The sequence below is a fragment of the Polyergus mexicanus genome, unplaced genomic scaffold (genome assembly GCF_030449975.1).
Source record: "Polyergus mexicanus isolate NDT 795.1 unplaced genomic scaffold, iyPolMexi1.0 SCAF_14, whole genome shotgun sequence".
NCBI lineage: Eukaryota > Metazoa > Arthropoda > Insecta > Hymenoptera > Formicidae > Polyergus > Polyergus mexicanus.
The window spans coordinates 6,071,425-6,085,453 of record NW_027223334.1 but is presented as its reverse complement, the minus strand read 5'-3'; the positions used below and the strand labels follow the sequence as shown (position 1 = coordinate 6,085,453).

Sequence of the window (14,029 nt, the reverse complement as noted above, 5' to 3'; positions counted from 1 at the left end):
CGTGTAAAATACAATATTTCGAGCAAGATTTAGCCATTTGTAAAAACCGAAAAGAGAGCAGTATCGAGCGCGAGGGCTTTGAAGCCGAAATTAAATGCCAAGTGTGCCGACACTCGATAGCCTATCGTTGTATGAATATGACGTATTTTGATACAAGTACTGGAAACTGCGCGGCATGCCACAGGCTCGGTATATGACGGATAATGTTGCTGCAATACACGAAAGAGAATAAATTTGATTTAACCCGTTTCATATTTTCGTCCTCGATATTCAAATTATATTGAATACTTTATGCCAATCGAAACATCCATATGATTGTCGATCGGCGGGGGTTTGTAATTTGCATAATTATGCAATAACGGTGATGTCAGGTATCCTTCATTTCGCCACATCGATGGCAGCTTCCAGCATCGGCGAACAAATGAACGTATCGGGATACAAAATTCGGCATATTAAAATTATCCGGCAACATTACTACGGTTCTTTTAATATTCTCTCTCTCTTTTCGTCTCTTTCTTTTCTAAACATTTTTTTTTCTATTCTAAAAGCGACTACAATTTCGCAACGACAGAAAATGATCAAATTTCGCTGGATCGACGTTTATCCTTGACAATTGGCGTAACATTTTCTCTACATTTTTCCGTATAAATTTTATCGATATTCCGATTCGCGCAATTGTATGGATAATTTTACTGTAAGCGGAGCGGTTTTTTTTTTTTTCCATTCGCGTATCACATCTTAAAAACTTATAAAACACAGTGAGATCAATGACTGCATATTTGCCCAAGATATAGAACTGATCGATGACCAGCATCGATCAAGTCCTCCGTTCTCACCACAAGCTACATTAATTTTATATTAAATACTTGATCATTTTTCCGCGACGCGTCACGCTTCATCGATTTACTATCGATTCTTCGATCGAACGAGCTGCGAACGTGTTATAGATATTTTCTCTTATCTGACACGAATTTTCACGTATTGTGATTCGTTTCCTACATTTCTACGTCTCTCACCCCTCCCCCCCCCCTTCACGACAAACTATTTACGATGTAATATTCTTTCTATTCGCATGTCACGTATGATTATACATCTTTCGATTGTATCTTTGATAGTATCAATCGCGACAAAATATCCAACGGTAAAGATAAAATAACAAAGGCTAAAATGACAAAGATAATATGTATTGGCGAGGAATAGGAAAAGTGAAACCGAATTGATATCGAAAAGTGAAACTTATACTCGTTATATATATAAAGATGCATGCCTAAAGGAATGTAACATGTACATTAATTCGATGTTCGCAGACCGATAGGATAAATCGATGCAAATTTTAATGGAATAGTACACAACATAGAGTATATACTCTCGCGATGAAGTTCAACTTGATTTTGAAAGCGCAATACGATTATAGCATGCAGCGAGGCTACCGTTTTACATGCCAATTGTCTATCTAAAATACATAACCGCAGATTCTCCTCCCCTTTCACTCTCTCTCTCTCTCTCTCTCTCTCTCTCTCTCTCTCTCTCTCTCTCTCTCTCTCTCTCTCTCTCTCTCTCTCTCTCTCTATACGTTACTATATTATCAGCCCGTGCTGTCGGCAATGGGGGCCATCAACATATCGTTACCTGTCTGTCGATAATCATCCCGGGCGTTGCACGCGGCCGGCTCGGACTTCCGTAATAATTGCATAATGTGCTAATAGCGCTCGTAAAATGATCACGCGTCGTATGAAATGATCATACTTTGGTGCTAACGGCAATTGCGAGATCGGTCTAGCGTACGATACGCATATTATCGCATGTTAATACGGATAATGCATTTTAAGTATCGTATAATATTATATATAACGCAATGAATAGCTCTCTGTATTCCGTTCGTTGGGAAGGGGGGGGGGGGGGGAGGGGCGCGTGCCATTTTCATGCCCGATGTAACGCCCAAGCGACTGCAATTTTACCAACATATTACGTCTCTCGTCGCGCAAAGCTATGCTGGACACGTAGTGGTGAAAAGCACGAATCGGAACTGCGAATACCTCACGAATCATCGGAAGATGTAATGGACTGCAGGTGTGAGAAAACGTGACAGCGGCAAGCTGCAATAGCATAGCGTATCTGCAGCGATGTAAGATAGAAACGCCTCTACGCGTCGCCTTGCCGCGTGGAAATGAGAAATATTCATGAGAGACTCTCTCTCTCTCTCTCTCGGGGAGCTAAATGAGAAACTCTGACGATATTTGTCATAATATAGCGGTATAATGCGATTACGTCTCGGAGAATTTTTTTTTTTTTTTTTTTTTTTTTTCCCGTAATTACCGCCTCATATTTCTGCACGCGCATCTCGTTATTATAAATCGCGTGCGTTCTTAAAACCGGCGGAATAAAGTATACGAGCGTAATCGAGCAATTGCATTCCGCCGGTCTTTTCAGAAGAATGACTCGATGTAAAACGCAGCGATACGACCGTATCGTAGAGCGGTCGCACGTTGCTTCTCCAACAGGGCGCAAGCCTGTTTAATTAGCGAGCAAATTAAATGCCGGGACAGCCACATCCGACATGGCCCGCGCAATTAGAGGTATTATAAATTAATTATAACACTGTGACGCAGTCAGTTTTGCGGGATTCAATCTCGGAATGGGCTTGGCGTGGGCGAGCGGAATGAACGCCAAATTTCTCATTGCCGACCGCGCTTTACGACGCGTTTTATTACCATTTTCCTTTGGAGGAGAGAGACATATCTTCAATTACACGTGAATCGAGTGGTATAAAAATTGGCCTGGGGCGATGCAGCTTCGTGCGGAGAAAAATGATACAAATTGACGCTACAAAAAAAAAGAAAAAAAAAGGAAGAGAAAAATCTAAAAATAGAACCTACGATCTCGCGATATTGCAAGCGAAATCGTTGATTTTATTTTGAAGGGAAGGAAGCAAAATAAAAAGCTTTTTATTGTATTTCTGTAAGTGTAAAATGTAAACTTTTAAAGTATAGATGTTTTTTTTTTTTTTTTATATTAATGGCTAACAATAAAATGTAAATCGCGGAAAATGATTCTCGAGCATCGAATTGGCAAGCGTATTCAAGTGTAATAATATAATCGCACCGTTGAGACGATTTTATATCGTTACGCACTTGAATCCGCCTGCGATCCCGAAGGTTACTTCTCCCTATTATCGGCTAAACGTAATTTATAGCTTTAACAAGCTGCACGTTCGTACTACGTAAACTGGCATAGAACGAGTAACGTTCAAGATTCTCCAAGGTGGTGTCACGAATTGTCAAACGGAGCTTAGAAGTCTCGAACAGAATAGAAACCGATTAAGCGAAACAACGACTGACAGCACCTGTTGATACTTCGCCTAGCTCGTGGCGAAGGTGTAGACTCGCCGACATACACACGCGCGCGCGCATTATACATATATATATGTGCGAGTCCCGACGACTCCCGACGTATATACGACTTGTTTGCGCACCCGCGGCCGATGTCCGGTGTCGCCGCGACTCCGTGAATAAACGGAAGATGCCATCGAGAACGAGGACCGGATCTACTATCCAGTCTCAGCGTTAGAATATCCTATTTTGGGTAATGCACCTCGTCGCGATAAATTGAATCGTGGGGCCCTGTTAATATTCGAATTACAAGCGTCGCTATTAACCCTTTGTTCCACGATTCAGCGTATTACCCGCGTTCGAACGCGACTCGCACGCGTTCGCAAATTGTTTACGGATGAACGAATATACGAGATTGTCACCCGACTATTTAATTTATACGAGACCCTGAAGCTGAATTTGCAATGAATCTCTTAAGCGATAATATTTGGCGATAACAACGCGATTGATGCACGAGACCCCTTTTGAAAAATGTTTCTTCTTCATCGAATTATATCGAAAGCAAAATCGATCTTTAAGTTTTTTTAGCTATAAATGATTTAAAAAAAAAAAAAAATTTATTAATTTCCTAACAATCCGATAACAAACTCTTTCTCCAATTAATCTAATTCAACTAATCTAATCTTTGATCCCTAACTAATTATGAACGAGCTTCACTTCGATGGAATCTTAATTTGATGCTTCCTTTTGTGCATCGTTGAGCTAATTAATTCCACATAAAGCGATTCGCGGCGAATTAATCCAAAGGACCGTGGCAACCGTGATTACCTCGATAACCGAAAACGTTCGTTTTCCGTTTCAGAGAGAATTAGAGCAGAGGAAATTAGCTTGATCAAATTGCTCGAACGTATGTGAATCTTTCAATGCACGCATGTCCGCGACAACGTAATGTCATAAACAATGCGCGCGATATAGGAGGCAACTTCAATGAATTCTGTCGAAACTAATCGCGTAAGCCAAATACATCGCGTCGCGTTTCTGAAATCCTCTTTGTATACGAACAATCACGAGCGTATACAGGATATTTTTCTCGATAGATTGCACATGTCTTATTATTTATTTTATAAATATAACATATTATTCTATATGAAAAATGTATATATCGTCTCGATACGTTACGAATATCAATTCTGATACGCGGAATCAATTTTTAAATTTAAATTTCTCCACGAGTGTGTGCATTATATATATATATATATTTAAAATCTCGATATTTTTTTTATTCTACTTTTATGTGTGAAAGAAAAACTTTTTAGAGAAAGCTTTTTATACCCTGTATGTAACTGATCACCCTTTTGGCTTTATAGTCAATCTAATCTTGTGACTGTGAAGAAAAATTTTATTAAAATTACTTTATACAAATATTAACTTTTATAAATCATGTTTCATATTATCTTGATTAATTAAAGAACGGGGAAAAAGACGGGGAAACATAAAAATTTCTAAATACAATCGCAGCTCAGAATCAGAAAATAAGTAAAATTCAATCAGCACGCGCTTCATGCTTTTCACAAGCCGACTTTGTGGGAATCTCGCAAAAACTCGATAGTATGGGATTAAATATTACCTTCGCTTCTTTCTTTCCCCTATGGAAATATCTGTAATTTTATTTATTTCCCACTTCGCGAGCATAAAACCAGAAATAAATTTCTATTTTCACGATTACGAAAATATTCTCGACGATACAGTTGCGTGTATGGGTACGCAAATAAAGCGCAAAATCGGTAAAAAAAAATTTTTATTTTTTATAAACACGAATATCGCGCTTCGTCTATATCCTAAGTATGTCACACGCTACGACATTGAAATCAAAATCATTGAGAAAGACGTGATTCATTTATAAGAAGTCTTATTAATTTCCATATCGGAGAAAGAGACGAATCGTCTCATAAAATTGAATACGCTGCAAATGTTGCAAATGCTCTTAAACCGTCACAAACTCAATCGGAGGTATTAACGACTAATTAGACTCACCAACCCGTTGTATTGCCATGTCTCCAAATGTGTCCGCTTAATACGATTGGGATACTCCTGTGGCTCTCCGTGAACAAAGACTCACATTTAATAACGCTCGCTTAGCAGTCACAAGAGAAGAAGAATCTGCGAGAAAAAAACGCGCGGATTAATGTCGACGAAATCACGCATTGAATACAACTGATAACTCGATACGCGATCCGTCCTTACGAGCTGAAATACGCGGCAACTTCGCGATGGTGCTTAAACTATCGCGTCGGATTACGTCACGGCACGTAAAACGATTATGACCAACATATATATATATATATATATATATATATATATATATATATATATATATATATATAATATATATAATTAATTCCTTTATTAACACACGCGTATGCGATATATTACTTGTTTCAAATTGTCCATCAACATTGATTAAACTGAATATAATCACATGTAACGTATCAACGCCATATTGACATGATAATGTTAAATATTCTTATACGGGTCTCAGATGAAGCAATAAATATCGACCGTTAGAGAACCGGACCATCGCCGACATTAAAACCTCGTATTTAACATCGTGTCAACGTTACATTATAAATCTACGTCATACGTGCACTTTGCTACGTGAGTTTTATACATACATGATTTACGCAGCGAAAGGATTTATCCTGCCTCCCGCGAAGGTCTCGATAATATAACCGTTTCGCGCCGCATGGATCATGGATGTCCGCGCGGTGTGTTTTATCCCTACATAAAACATGGCTACCAACCTGACTTTTGAAATTTTGTCATCGTCACTTTAGCAGCGCGCAATTCGATTTTTTTTTTATACTAGATTGTACGCGAAATAATTAATAGATTATTAAAAATTCACATAGTGTGCAATATTATTTAGTAATTTGCTAATTCGCATGTGTGATTTAGAAGACAAAATCGTGCCGTTGACTTCACATACTGTAATCAATTATTATCTGTAATCTTCGTAATAAATGAAGCAAAATTTGAAATAAATAAAAGGACAAAAATAAGAAAAACAAATCGCACGTTTAAACGGACGTATATTAGAATGGACAAGTTTTATTTTATAATTACGATAAGATGTATTTGATCATGTTAGAGTTGTGGGAGACGCGATGGTATGTAAAATCAAATTTTTTATTATATAATCTCTTATATATAAAATTATAAAAGAGGGTAGATATCTATATATGGTGTATATATATATATATATATATAACACACACAATCCTCGGATCATTTTTTTTATTAAAATCTTTTATTTTCTGTATTTTTCGTAGCGTTTTCCTAAACAATAATTAACGTAACTTAACGTGAAATTGTGGTGTGTGAAAGAGAAAAAGAAGATGTAGAAACAGAGAGAGAGAGAGAGAGAGAGAGAAAGATAAAGAGAGAAAGTATAATCGATATATTAGAATTATGAAAACTTTCACTCAAATCAATAACGGTACGATATACAAGTGGAGCAGATTTAAGATACGTAGAGTAATCTTAAGATTATAGAGATATTGACAATGAGACGACCCGACCGATTAACAAAAATTAATCGATCTTTCTCGATTGATCGATGAATTAATTACCCAAGTAGGTACGCGGACAGAGTAGAGACATAAGTCAACTTATGGGTTTAGACTCGACGAACATCGTCCACGTCGAGAAGGTAACGCGATATACGAGAAAACGTTCGCGGAAAAGAGAGAAGGGCGGACGTGCAATTCGAAAAGTTGCGATAGAAACTAAAAATAAGAGGAATTTCAATCGCAGTTTCTCTCGACGTGCACGACACCCGATGTTTCGATCCGAAAGTCTATACCCTCGTCAGAAAGTGTTATAATATGAGAGTTAAGTTATACCATATACTTAACATGATACACAAAGTCGTTATATCCAGAGTATCAAATGGATACGATCAAATACCACGGTTCAAGCGAAACGGAGATTATTACTTCTCGTGCTATCTTGATTAGAATGCGGAACCAGGTACATGTGGATGTAATGATTTCCATATCATGCTTGTATCATACTTTATATATCAGGCTTCGGTCACTTATTTATGTTCCGCGTGAACCGGGTGCTCTCCCTTTAAACAAAAAGAAACAATTCGTCATTACATCAATCGATCATTCATATTTACTTAACGCATAATAAACAAATATCCACATTAATAACAAAATGTGGAAAGTAAACAGATAAGTTGGAAGAGACTTTAGAGACGATTATTTTTGCCACAAATATATTTAAAAAAAACAGTTATATATATATATATATATATATATATATATATATATATAACCCATCCATTTCTCAATTGGCACTAATGCCTTCATACGAAAATCTTAAGAATCAATTTCATATATATAATATTTCACATTCACAAACATATATAGAAAATTCCATTCAGTCCACACATCCTACACAGTGTAGGTAAATTACTCGAATACCTTTTATTCTTATTCTCACGAATCAAAGTCTCGCGTGAAAGACACATTTTATAAATATATAATGTGGAAGAAAAAGAACGTTCAAGTTCTACTTTTATCAGTCTTTAAATAGAAAGATCACTTTGAATATTAAATAACGAAAATTTATCAACTATATCACTGTGTATAATCTAAAAATTTGAGAAATGCATTTCACGGTTGTGTAATATCCGATTGATTCAAACTTCCACTTGTATTTTTTTTTATTTTTTTATTTTTTTATTAGGCGCATATTTTTCATCAAGATGTTCGGTCTAAAACGAATTCCGACACGTTGCGCGAAATTATCTTTTTATTATCTTTATCTTTTTATCTTATTACGCACCTCTCGCCCGTTAATCGTACATATATAGTATCTCGTTTATTGTAAATGTAATTAATTTCAACTAATCACGTGTGACATCAATCTTATGTCAAAGCCCTGAAATTTCTGAAACCGTTATGAATGTCAGCAAGAGTCGAATGTTAAAAGAAAACGAAGTCTTAACGATATTTGTAGCAAAAATACACATGTCACATTGCTCCCCGCGATTATACACGATTACACTACAAGAAAGAAGAAAAGGAAAGAAACTTAACAGACGACACGAAGAAAGTTTTGGCAAAGAAACGTAACGTTTAACGACGTCGAACAACCAGTACTCGGTATGTCAAACGGGCGCGGCTGTACAAATAATAGTACCCATTGACAACGAGTTCGATGATCGCACACCTATACTTAAGAATCTATTATTTATATGACGATACTGTGCGTGCGCTCTCATATTATCTGCTCACAAATGAATTTAACTATACCGCGAACGGAAACTAGTGATCCCCACGCTACATGATTCTCTGTTATACCAATAATCATGTGTACTGATACATTGTACATGCGTTATTGCCAATAACATATGTACTGCTCCATCTCCATACGATTAATAGGCGTTCAGGTATATTCATTCATCCTAATAAAAGTAAACGTGGTAATTACTAAAGACACATATTCTAACAAAGTTATTATCAAAGTAATGATATCTCAAATAAAAATCCCTGAAATATAATAGTTTAATCATTACTAGTTATGATGATATATATTTACAACAGAAGTTACAGATTTTTTTACTCTTATTGGAAATGTAGCATAATTGTTCATTATTATAAATACGATGGTTGTGCAGAAAGATTACGTATTTGAAATTACGTAGGAAGATGAAGCATGAGAAGGAACAGAATGCATGTGTATGTACATATGTATATGTACGTGTATGTATGCGTGTATATGAATCAGAACATGTGTATTTATGTATGTATGTACGAAACAAGTTGTATAGATGCTTAGAAGTATAATACAAATCCAAAGAATATTAGAAGGCAAATAATTAATAATTTTCACAATTTCAGCAACTTCAATTCAAGTGCCGTAATGTAAAAATGCATTTAACAATAACAAATATAATACGACTTTTATGAAAACGGACATTCGGTCATTTTTCATGTAATAATATTAATAGCAAAAATTAAATTTGCTAAAGTTACAAACATTACAATATTTCTATTAATTCTAATGGACAAATTCGCTTTAGAAATGCATGTGTAACACCTTTGGCCATTTACTGCATTATGCAAACGACAATTGATTATTATCATAATGCATAAAATTGTCCAACAGAACATTTTTTATTATGACTGTTATTAGATTCTAACATTTGTACAAAACTGACAAATCTTCAAAAACAAATTTGTACATAAGAATTAATTTTGTCACAAATAATATGTAGTTCGTGCATCTCTTATTTAAAAAATTGTGGCTTGCATATATATTCGGTTGAATGGAAAATTCGTGCCGTTTTTTCAGTCTTCATCTGTTAGGAGAAAATGGAATGAATTTTCAGTTCAACCCAATATAAATAAATATATAATTTTTTTCATTTATATTCATGCGAATTGTGTCATACAGAAAATAATAAAGAATAGATTGTAGAACGAATTTAGATGAAACACACAACCAAATCTTTTAAGCTTCTATTGCATTTATGTTTCCTGATAAAAAGATTCTAAAGAGTACTTGCACTGTTATATACATCTATACAACTTTCAAACTCTTATATTCAAATATTACAATAAAGGGATATATATTATATATATATTATAGAAAGTTATAAGCCACATTTCGTGATAATATTGCAAAGAAAAGACTAACACAAACTTTTGCAATATTTACTATTTTAAGAAAGAAAACATGTGTTTCTATTATCATTTATATATTAGATATCTGCCTCATCCTTATTTTCTATGCAAAAGATAAATATTTATATTAATTATACTGTGCCGTATACGATACAAGCTGCATATAATATATAAGATTTTACATTTTACCTAATCTATTAATACTACAAAATATGCTACATTTGCCGAATGTAAAAAAATATCGCTTCTCGTGTCAAAAATCTGACTTGATTAATGTAGATAAAATTAGTTGTACGAAACACATTTAATTGCAAGTTTAAAAAGTTTGCAGAAACTTTTGTCATTTCTATGATTGTACTCTCTAGAGCCTCCTAATGAAAAGCTACACTTATCTACACATTTAGTCATTTTATTTCCAATTAATTTACCGAGAAATGCTTTGGTTGTGCGTTTGCATAATTTAGATATTCCTTACGAGATATCTGACGGAAAATTTCAATGAGAAAAAAAAACAGTATCCTTTTCCTTGGAGATGCATTTTCACTATCATTACTTTTACTTGTTGCTTACATATATATATATCAATCAAATTGCACAGAGGATAACCATTGTTTTATAAGAAATAAAAAAAAAATTATGCTTAAAAAATGATAAAATAATAAAAGAAACACTTAAAAATCTCTTCAGCATTATTATTAATTTATAATGCTAACCACATATAATCTCCTCCCGCTAAAAAGACAGGAAGCACGATTGCGCAAACGCATTTTCCAGAATATACTGTTTCGCACGTACAACATATGTATCTTCAAAGAGTACTAAAATTACTATATATAATAATAATTACTCTTAATAATAATTATTATATATATATAATAATTACTATATAGTATAATATAATTGTGGGATTTTTCCTCGAAACATAAGAATCAATTTCAAGTGAAATGATATCTTACATTTACTGATACAACTCGCGACCTACAGCTAGTGACCGAAAATATATTGATACGCAACCAAAGTGTATACGGCAGCTTTTTTAGCCATCAAAGGAATTGTACAATAGATTAATTTAGTATCTTAAGTTACCTAGTTACTGTTGTGTTTGTGTATCAAATCATTATCATAACAATTACTTGTTGGGCACACACCGAATTAAAGTCTCAGTTGTAAGCATGTTTCATATTTCCGGTTCTTTGTAATCGCTGTTCATTAGCCATCCTCTTTTGGGGGTGTAAACCAACCTGCCAGATGTGGAAATATACATATATAATATATATATTAAGCATAGCATAAAAAAATAAATAAATTCTTACCATTTTTTTCATGTATTTGTACAAGAGATTTGAATGACTGTTGCGCACGCGCCAAACTATATTGGCCTTGTCCGCCACACACTTTTCCAGCACCACCTGACCCTTGGAACTGTATTCGTGCTTTTCCCTTCACTAATGTCGCTGAAATCTGCATTATAACAGCTTCTACCGTATATGCCGAACTCCATCCCTGTTTTGTAAGGAGTTCCATACAAATAGCACCTCCCACAAGGACATAACCACCAGAAATGATGGGATGTACAACTCTTACAAATGGAGGTTCAAATGGATAAGTTTCCTGCGATAGAAAATTACAACACCTAATTAAAAGATTCACAAAGTTGTTCAAAACTACAAGCTAATACATACAAGTTTAAGATTATTATTGTCATAAGATATATATATATATATATATATATACATAACAAAATACCTTGAAAAGCATATTGAGAAGAATACTGTCTTTGCCCTCTTTCTCTTTCAAAAGAATGAGATCGCTATGAAGTGGTGAATCAGGATCTACACACATCAACCTGATATTCCATTCGTATAAACTGTCATTTACTAATTCTATGCTATACATGCCTGGAAAGAATGGAAAGTTTTATATATACATATATATGTGTACTAAATATAATGCTTATTAAAACATACACACTTAATTATGTGTGTATGTGTACACATATATAAAATCCCTCTTCCAAAATTTTAAAAAGCTATACCTTTTTTGAAACTGTCACTTCGATATATATCACGTAGTTCTTTCATGAGTCTATCAGTAGCTTGCACACTTCCACAAACAGATCCTTTCAAATAATCTTGTCTCTGATTCTGTCTCAACCTTTCCAATGTTGCAAGATGCTCCAAATCCATTTCTTCGCTCTGTAGCATTGAACATTAAGATCATAACAACGGTAGCAGTCGTGTATTACATCAATGTTGTAAGATTATCCTTCTTTACCTTACTCTTAGCGTTAGCGTCTCCTTCATCCATATCCAAGTGTAAGTCTTCTTCAGTCTCACTCTCTTCGTCTTCATCAATATCATCTATATCTTCGGCGTCCATCCTTTGTGCCACAGCTTCGTTTGATCCTCCTAAACGTAAGGGATCCAAAGCAGTTCTGAGTCTTTCGACATCCGGCGGTTCTGGTAACGAATGTAATCTGCATAATTCTTTCAAAAGAATTCCAACTTGGTTGATTACGTGGTTGTCGCGGCCCGTTGTGTTACTTAAAATTTGTACAGCGTTTGTAACACTAGTCTCTTCGGATTCGGCAAACCAGACCGGTGGTGTTGAAGGATAGGTTTCCTGCATTAACATTGTTAATACAGCTCTTATGTGTTATACAACGGTAGAAATTATATTAAAATACAAAAGCAAAAGGACAAAACAGTTTTAACACAGCTTAAACATAGTTTGAGCATAGACTGTCTCTCACATATACACTCAAGCGCGCACGTTTTACATTCATTTTAACACACATATACACAAAGAAATATGAACACACCGACCTCCACCGTATAATCAGTAAATGATGCACGAAAAATGCTGAAATATATACAAGAATACAGAGAATACACATTACAAAAGGATTGCGCTTGGATTGCAATATTCTTCGTGCTGACATCGTGCATACACATGCACACATAAATCACTCTCGTTACGTTTCTCGCGTTGTAAGAAAAAAATCAAACTCTCGTTGCTATTCGTGATTAAATTGCATTCGATACGGATTTAATGAAATACGAAACATCGTACGATACGAGATTTGAAAACGAATCTTCTTTGTCTGTCTGTCTGTTTCTCCCTCTCTATCTCTCTCACTCTTTCACTCACTCTCTCTCTCTCTCTCTCTCTCTCTCTCTCTCTCTTTCTCTCTACGTTCGTCTGACATTGTGTCAAAACAATTTTGATAAGACCATTAAAAAAACGACATTATCCTTCGCGAAAAAGGACAGTATTATCATCAACCTTTATCACGCTATTAATCCGCTAATGAAGATTCTCATCCTACGATATTAGAAAAAAAAAAAATCAATTACAACAGCGTCGAAATGATCGAGCTATCGCGTGAAAAGGAAATAATAAAAACGCCGTGATATCGTCGACCGCGTGTCTTGTTGTCTAACACCAAGCAATATCGAGAGTATTGTTTCTTTGTCCTTATACGTCCGGATGAGACACTAAGCGAGTGTCTATTCGGAACGAGTGAACAGACGAAATGAACGAAGCAACTAACGATGGATGCAGGTACGCACGCACACAACGACATAACGATCGTTCAAAGCAAACTCGCGTACCTTCATTCGTACGCGCGCGCGTGTTACACTTACTGTGATATTGGCGTGTATTTCGTACTTCTTCCCATTTTTACCGACGAATCTGCAGCTGAGCTCGTCCACGCTCGCAGACATTATCTGAAACCTCTCATGGCTCTTGGGGAAGACGGATTCGAGCGTTTTGATTTCCTGCTTGAGAGTGTTCAGACAAGCCATTTGCGGGGTGACGTTACGAGCAGAGCTATCGGGTATCCAAATTCGACGGCGAGTTTTACTTCGCCCGAACGAAATACGGACGAAATACCCGATGTGAGAGAGACACGATGATCCCGATGACTACCCGACAAAATGGCGACTGCGACTAAGTATTTCGGCCAGTCTCGTGCGAGCTCGTTATACTTCGTCGTCG

The 14,029-nt window shown here is 35.5% G+C and overlaps 2 protein-coding genes across 5 annotated transcripts in view; both read right to left on the bottom strand.

The window, feature by feature from the left end:
• LOC138939339 (zwei Ig domain protein zig-8) overlaps nt 1–6,397 on the bottom strand; it is a 109,792-nt gene extending 103,395 nt beyond the window's left edge. Inside the window, exons 1-2 of one of the 2 annotated variants that reach the window (XM_070307027.1) lie at nt 6,002–6,397; nt 5,364–5,489 (exon numbers count right to left, since the gene is read on the bottom strand). The gene's annotated coding sequence lies outside the window, so the exon portion shown is untranslated. Of the gene's footprint in view, nt 1–5,363; nt 5,625–6,001 lie in introns of those variants that run through there. The other variant, XM_070307028.1, reaches the window with a different exon arrangement.
• A 217-nt stretch (nt 6,398–6,614) lies between these two features.
• Nucleotides 6,615–13,987, bottom strand: LOC138939372 (ubiquitin-conjugating enzyme E2 Q2). 3 transcript variants are annotated; one of them, XR_011447833.1, is made up of 7 exons: nt 13,675–13,987; nt 12,302–12,649; nt 12,063–12,222; nt 11,774–11,925; nt 11,341–11,638; nt 11,114–11,268; nt 6,615–7,458 (listed from the first exon to the last, which is right to left on the bottom strand). XR_011447833.1 is itself a non-coding variant. In XM_070307076.1 (6 exons), the coding sequence occupies exons 1-6, from the start codon at nt 13,834–13,836 to the stop codon at nt 11,237–11,239; spliced, it is 1,152 nt and encodes a 383-aa protein (XP_070163177.1). In that variant the 5' UTR covers nt 13,837–13,987; the 3' UTR covers nt 7,652–11,236. The 3 variants fall into 3 exon arrangements, 1 of the variants encoding a protein (XP_070163177.1); XR_011447834.1 differs by having other exon boundaries at nt 6,616–7,458; nt 11,176–11,268; XM_070307076.1 differs by lacking the exon at nt 6,615–7,458 and having other exon boundaries at nt 7,652–11,268.
• Between the last annotated feature and the right edge of the window lie 42 nt (nt 13,988–14,029).

Bases quoted from the DNA above. Each gene is read 5' to 3' on its own strand.
- LOC138939372 (XM_070307076.1), bottom strand. From the start codon at position 13,836: ATGGCTTGTCTGAACACTCTCAAGCAGGAAATCAAAACGCTCGAATCC. The intron at 12,223-12,301 runs GTAAAGAAGGAT...TCAATGCTACAG, and splicing joins ACGCTAACGCTAAGAGTAAG to AGCGAAGAAATGGATTTGGA. The intron at 11,926-12,062 runs GTATAGCTTTTT...CATTCTTTCCAG, and splicing joins AAGTGACAGTTTCAAAAAAG to GCATGTATAGCATAGAATTA.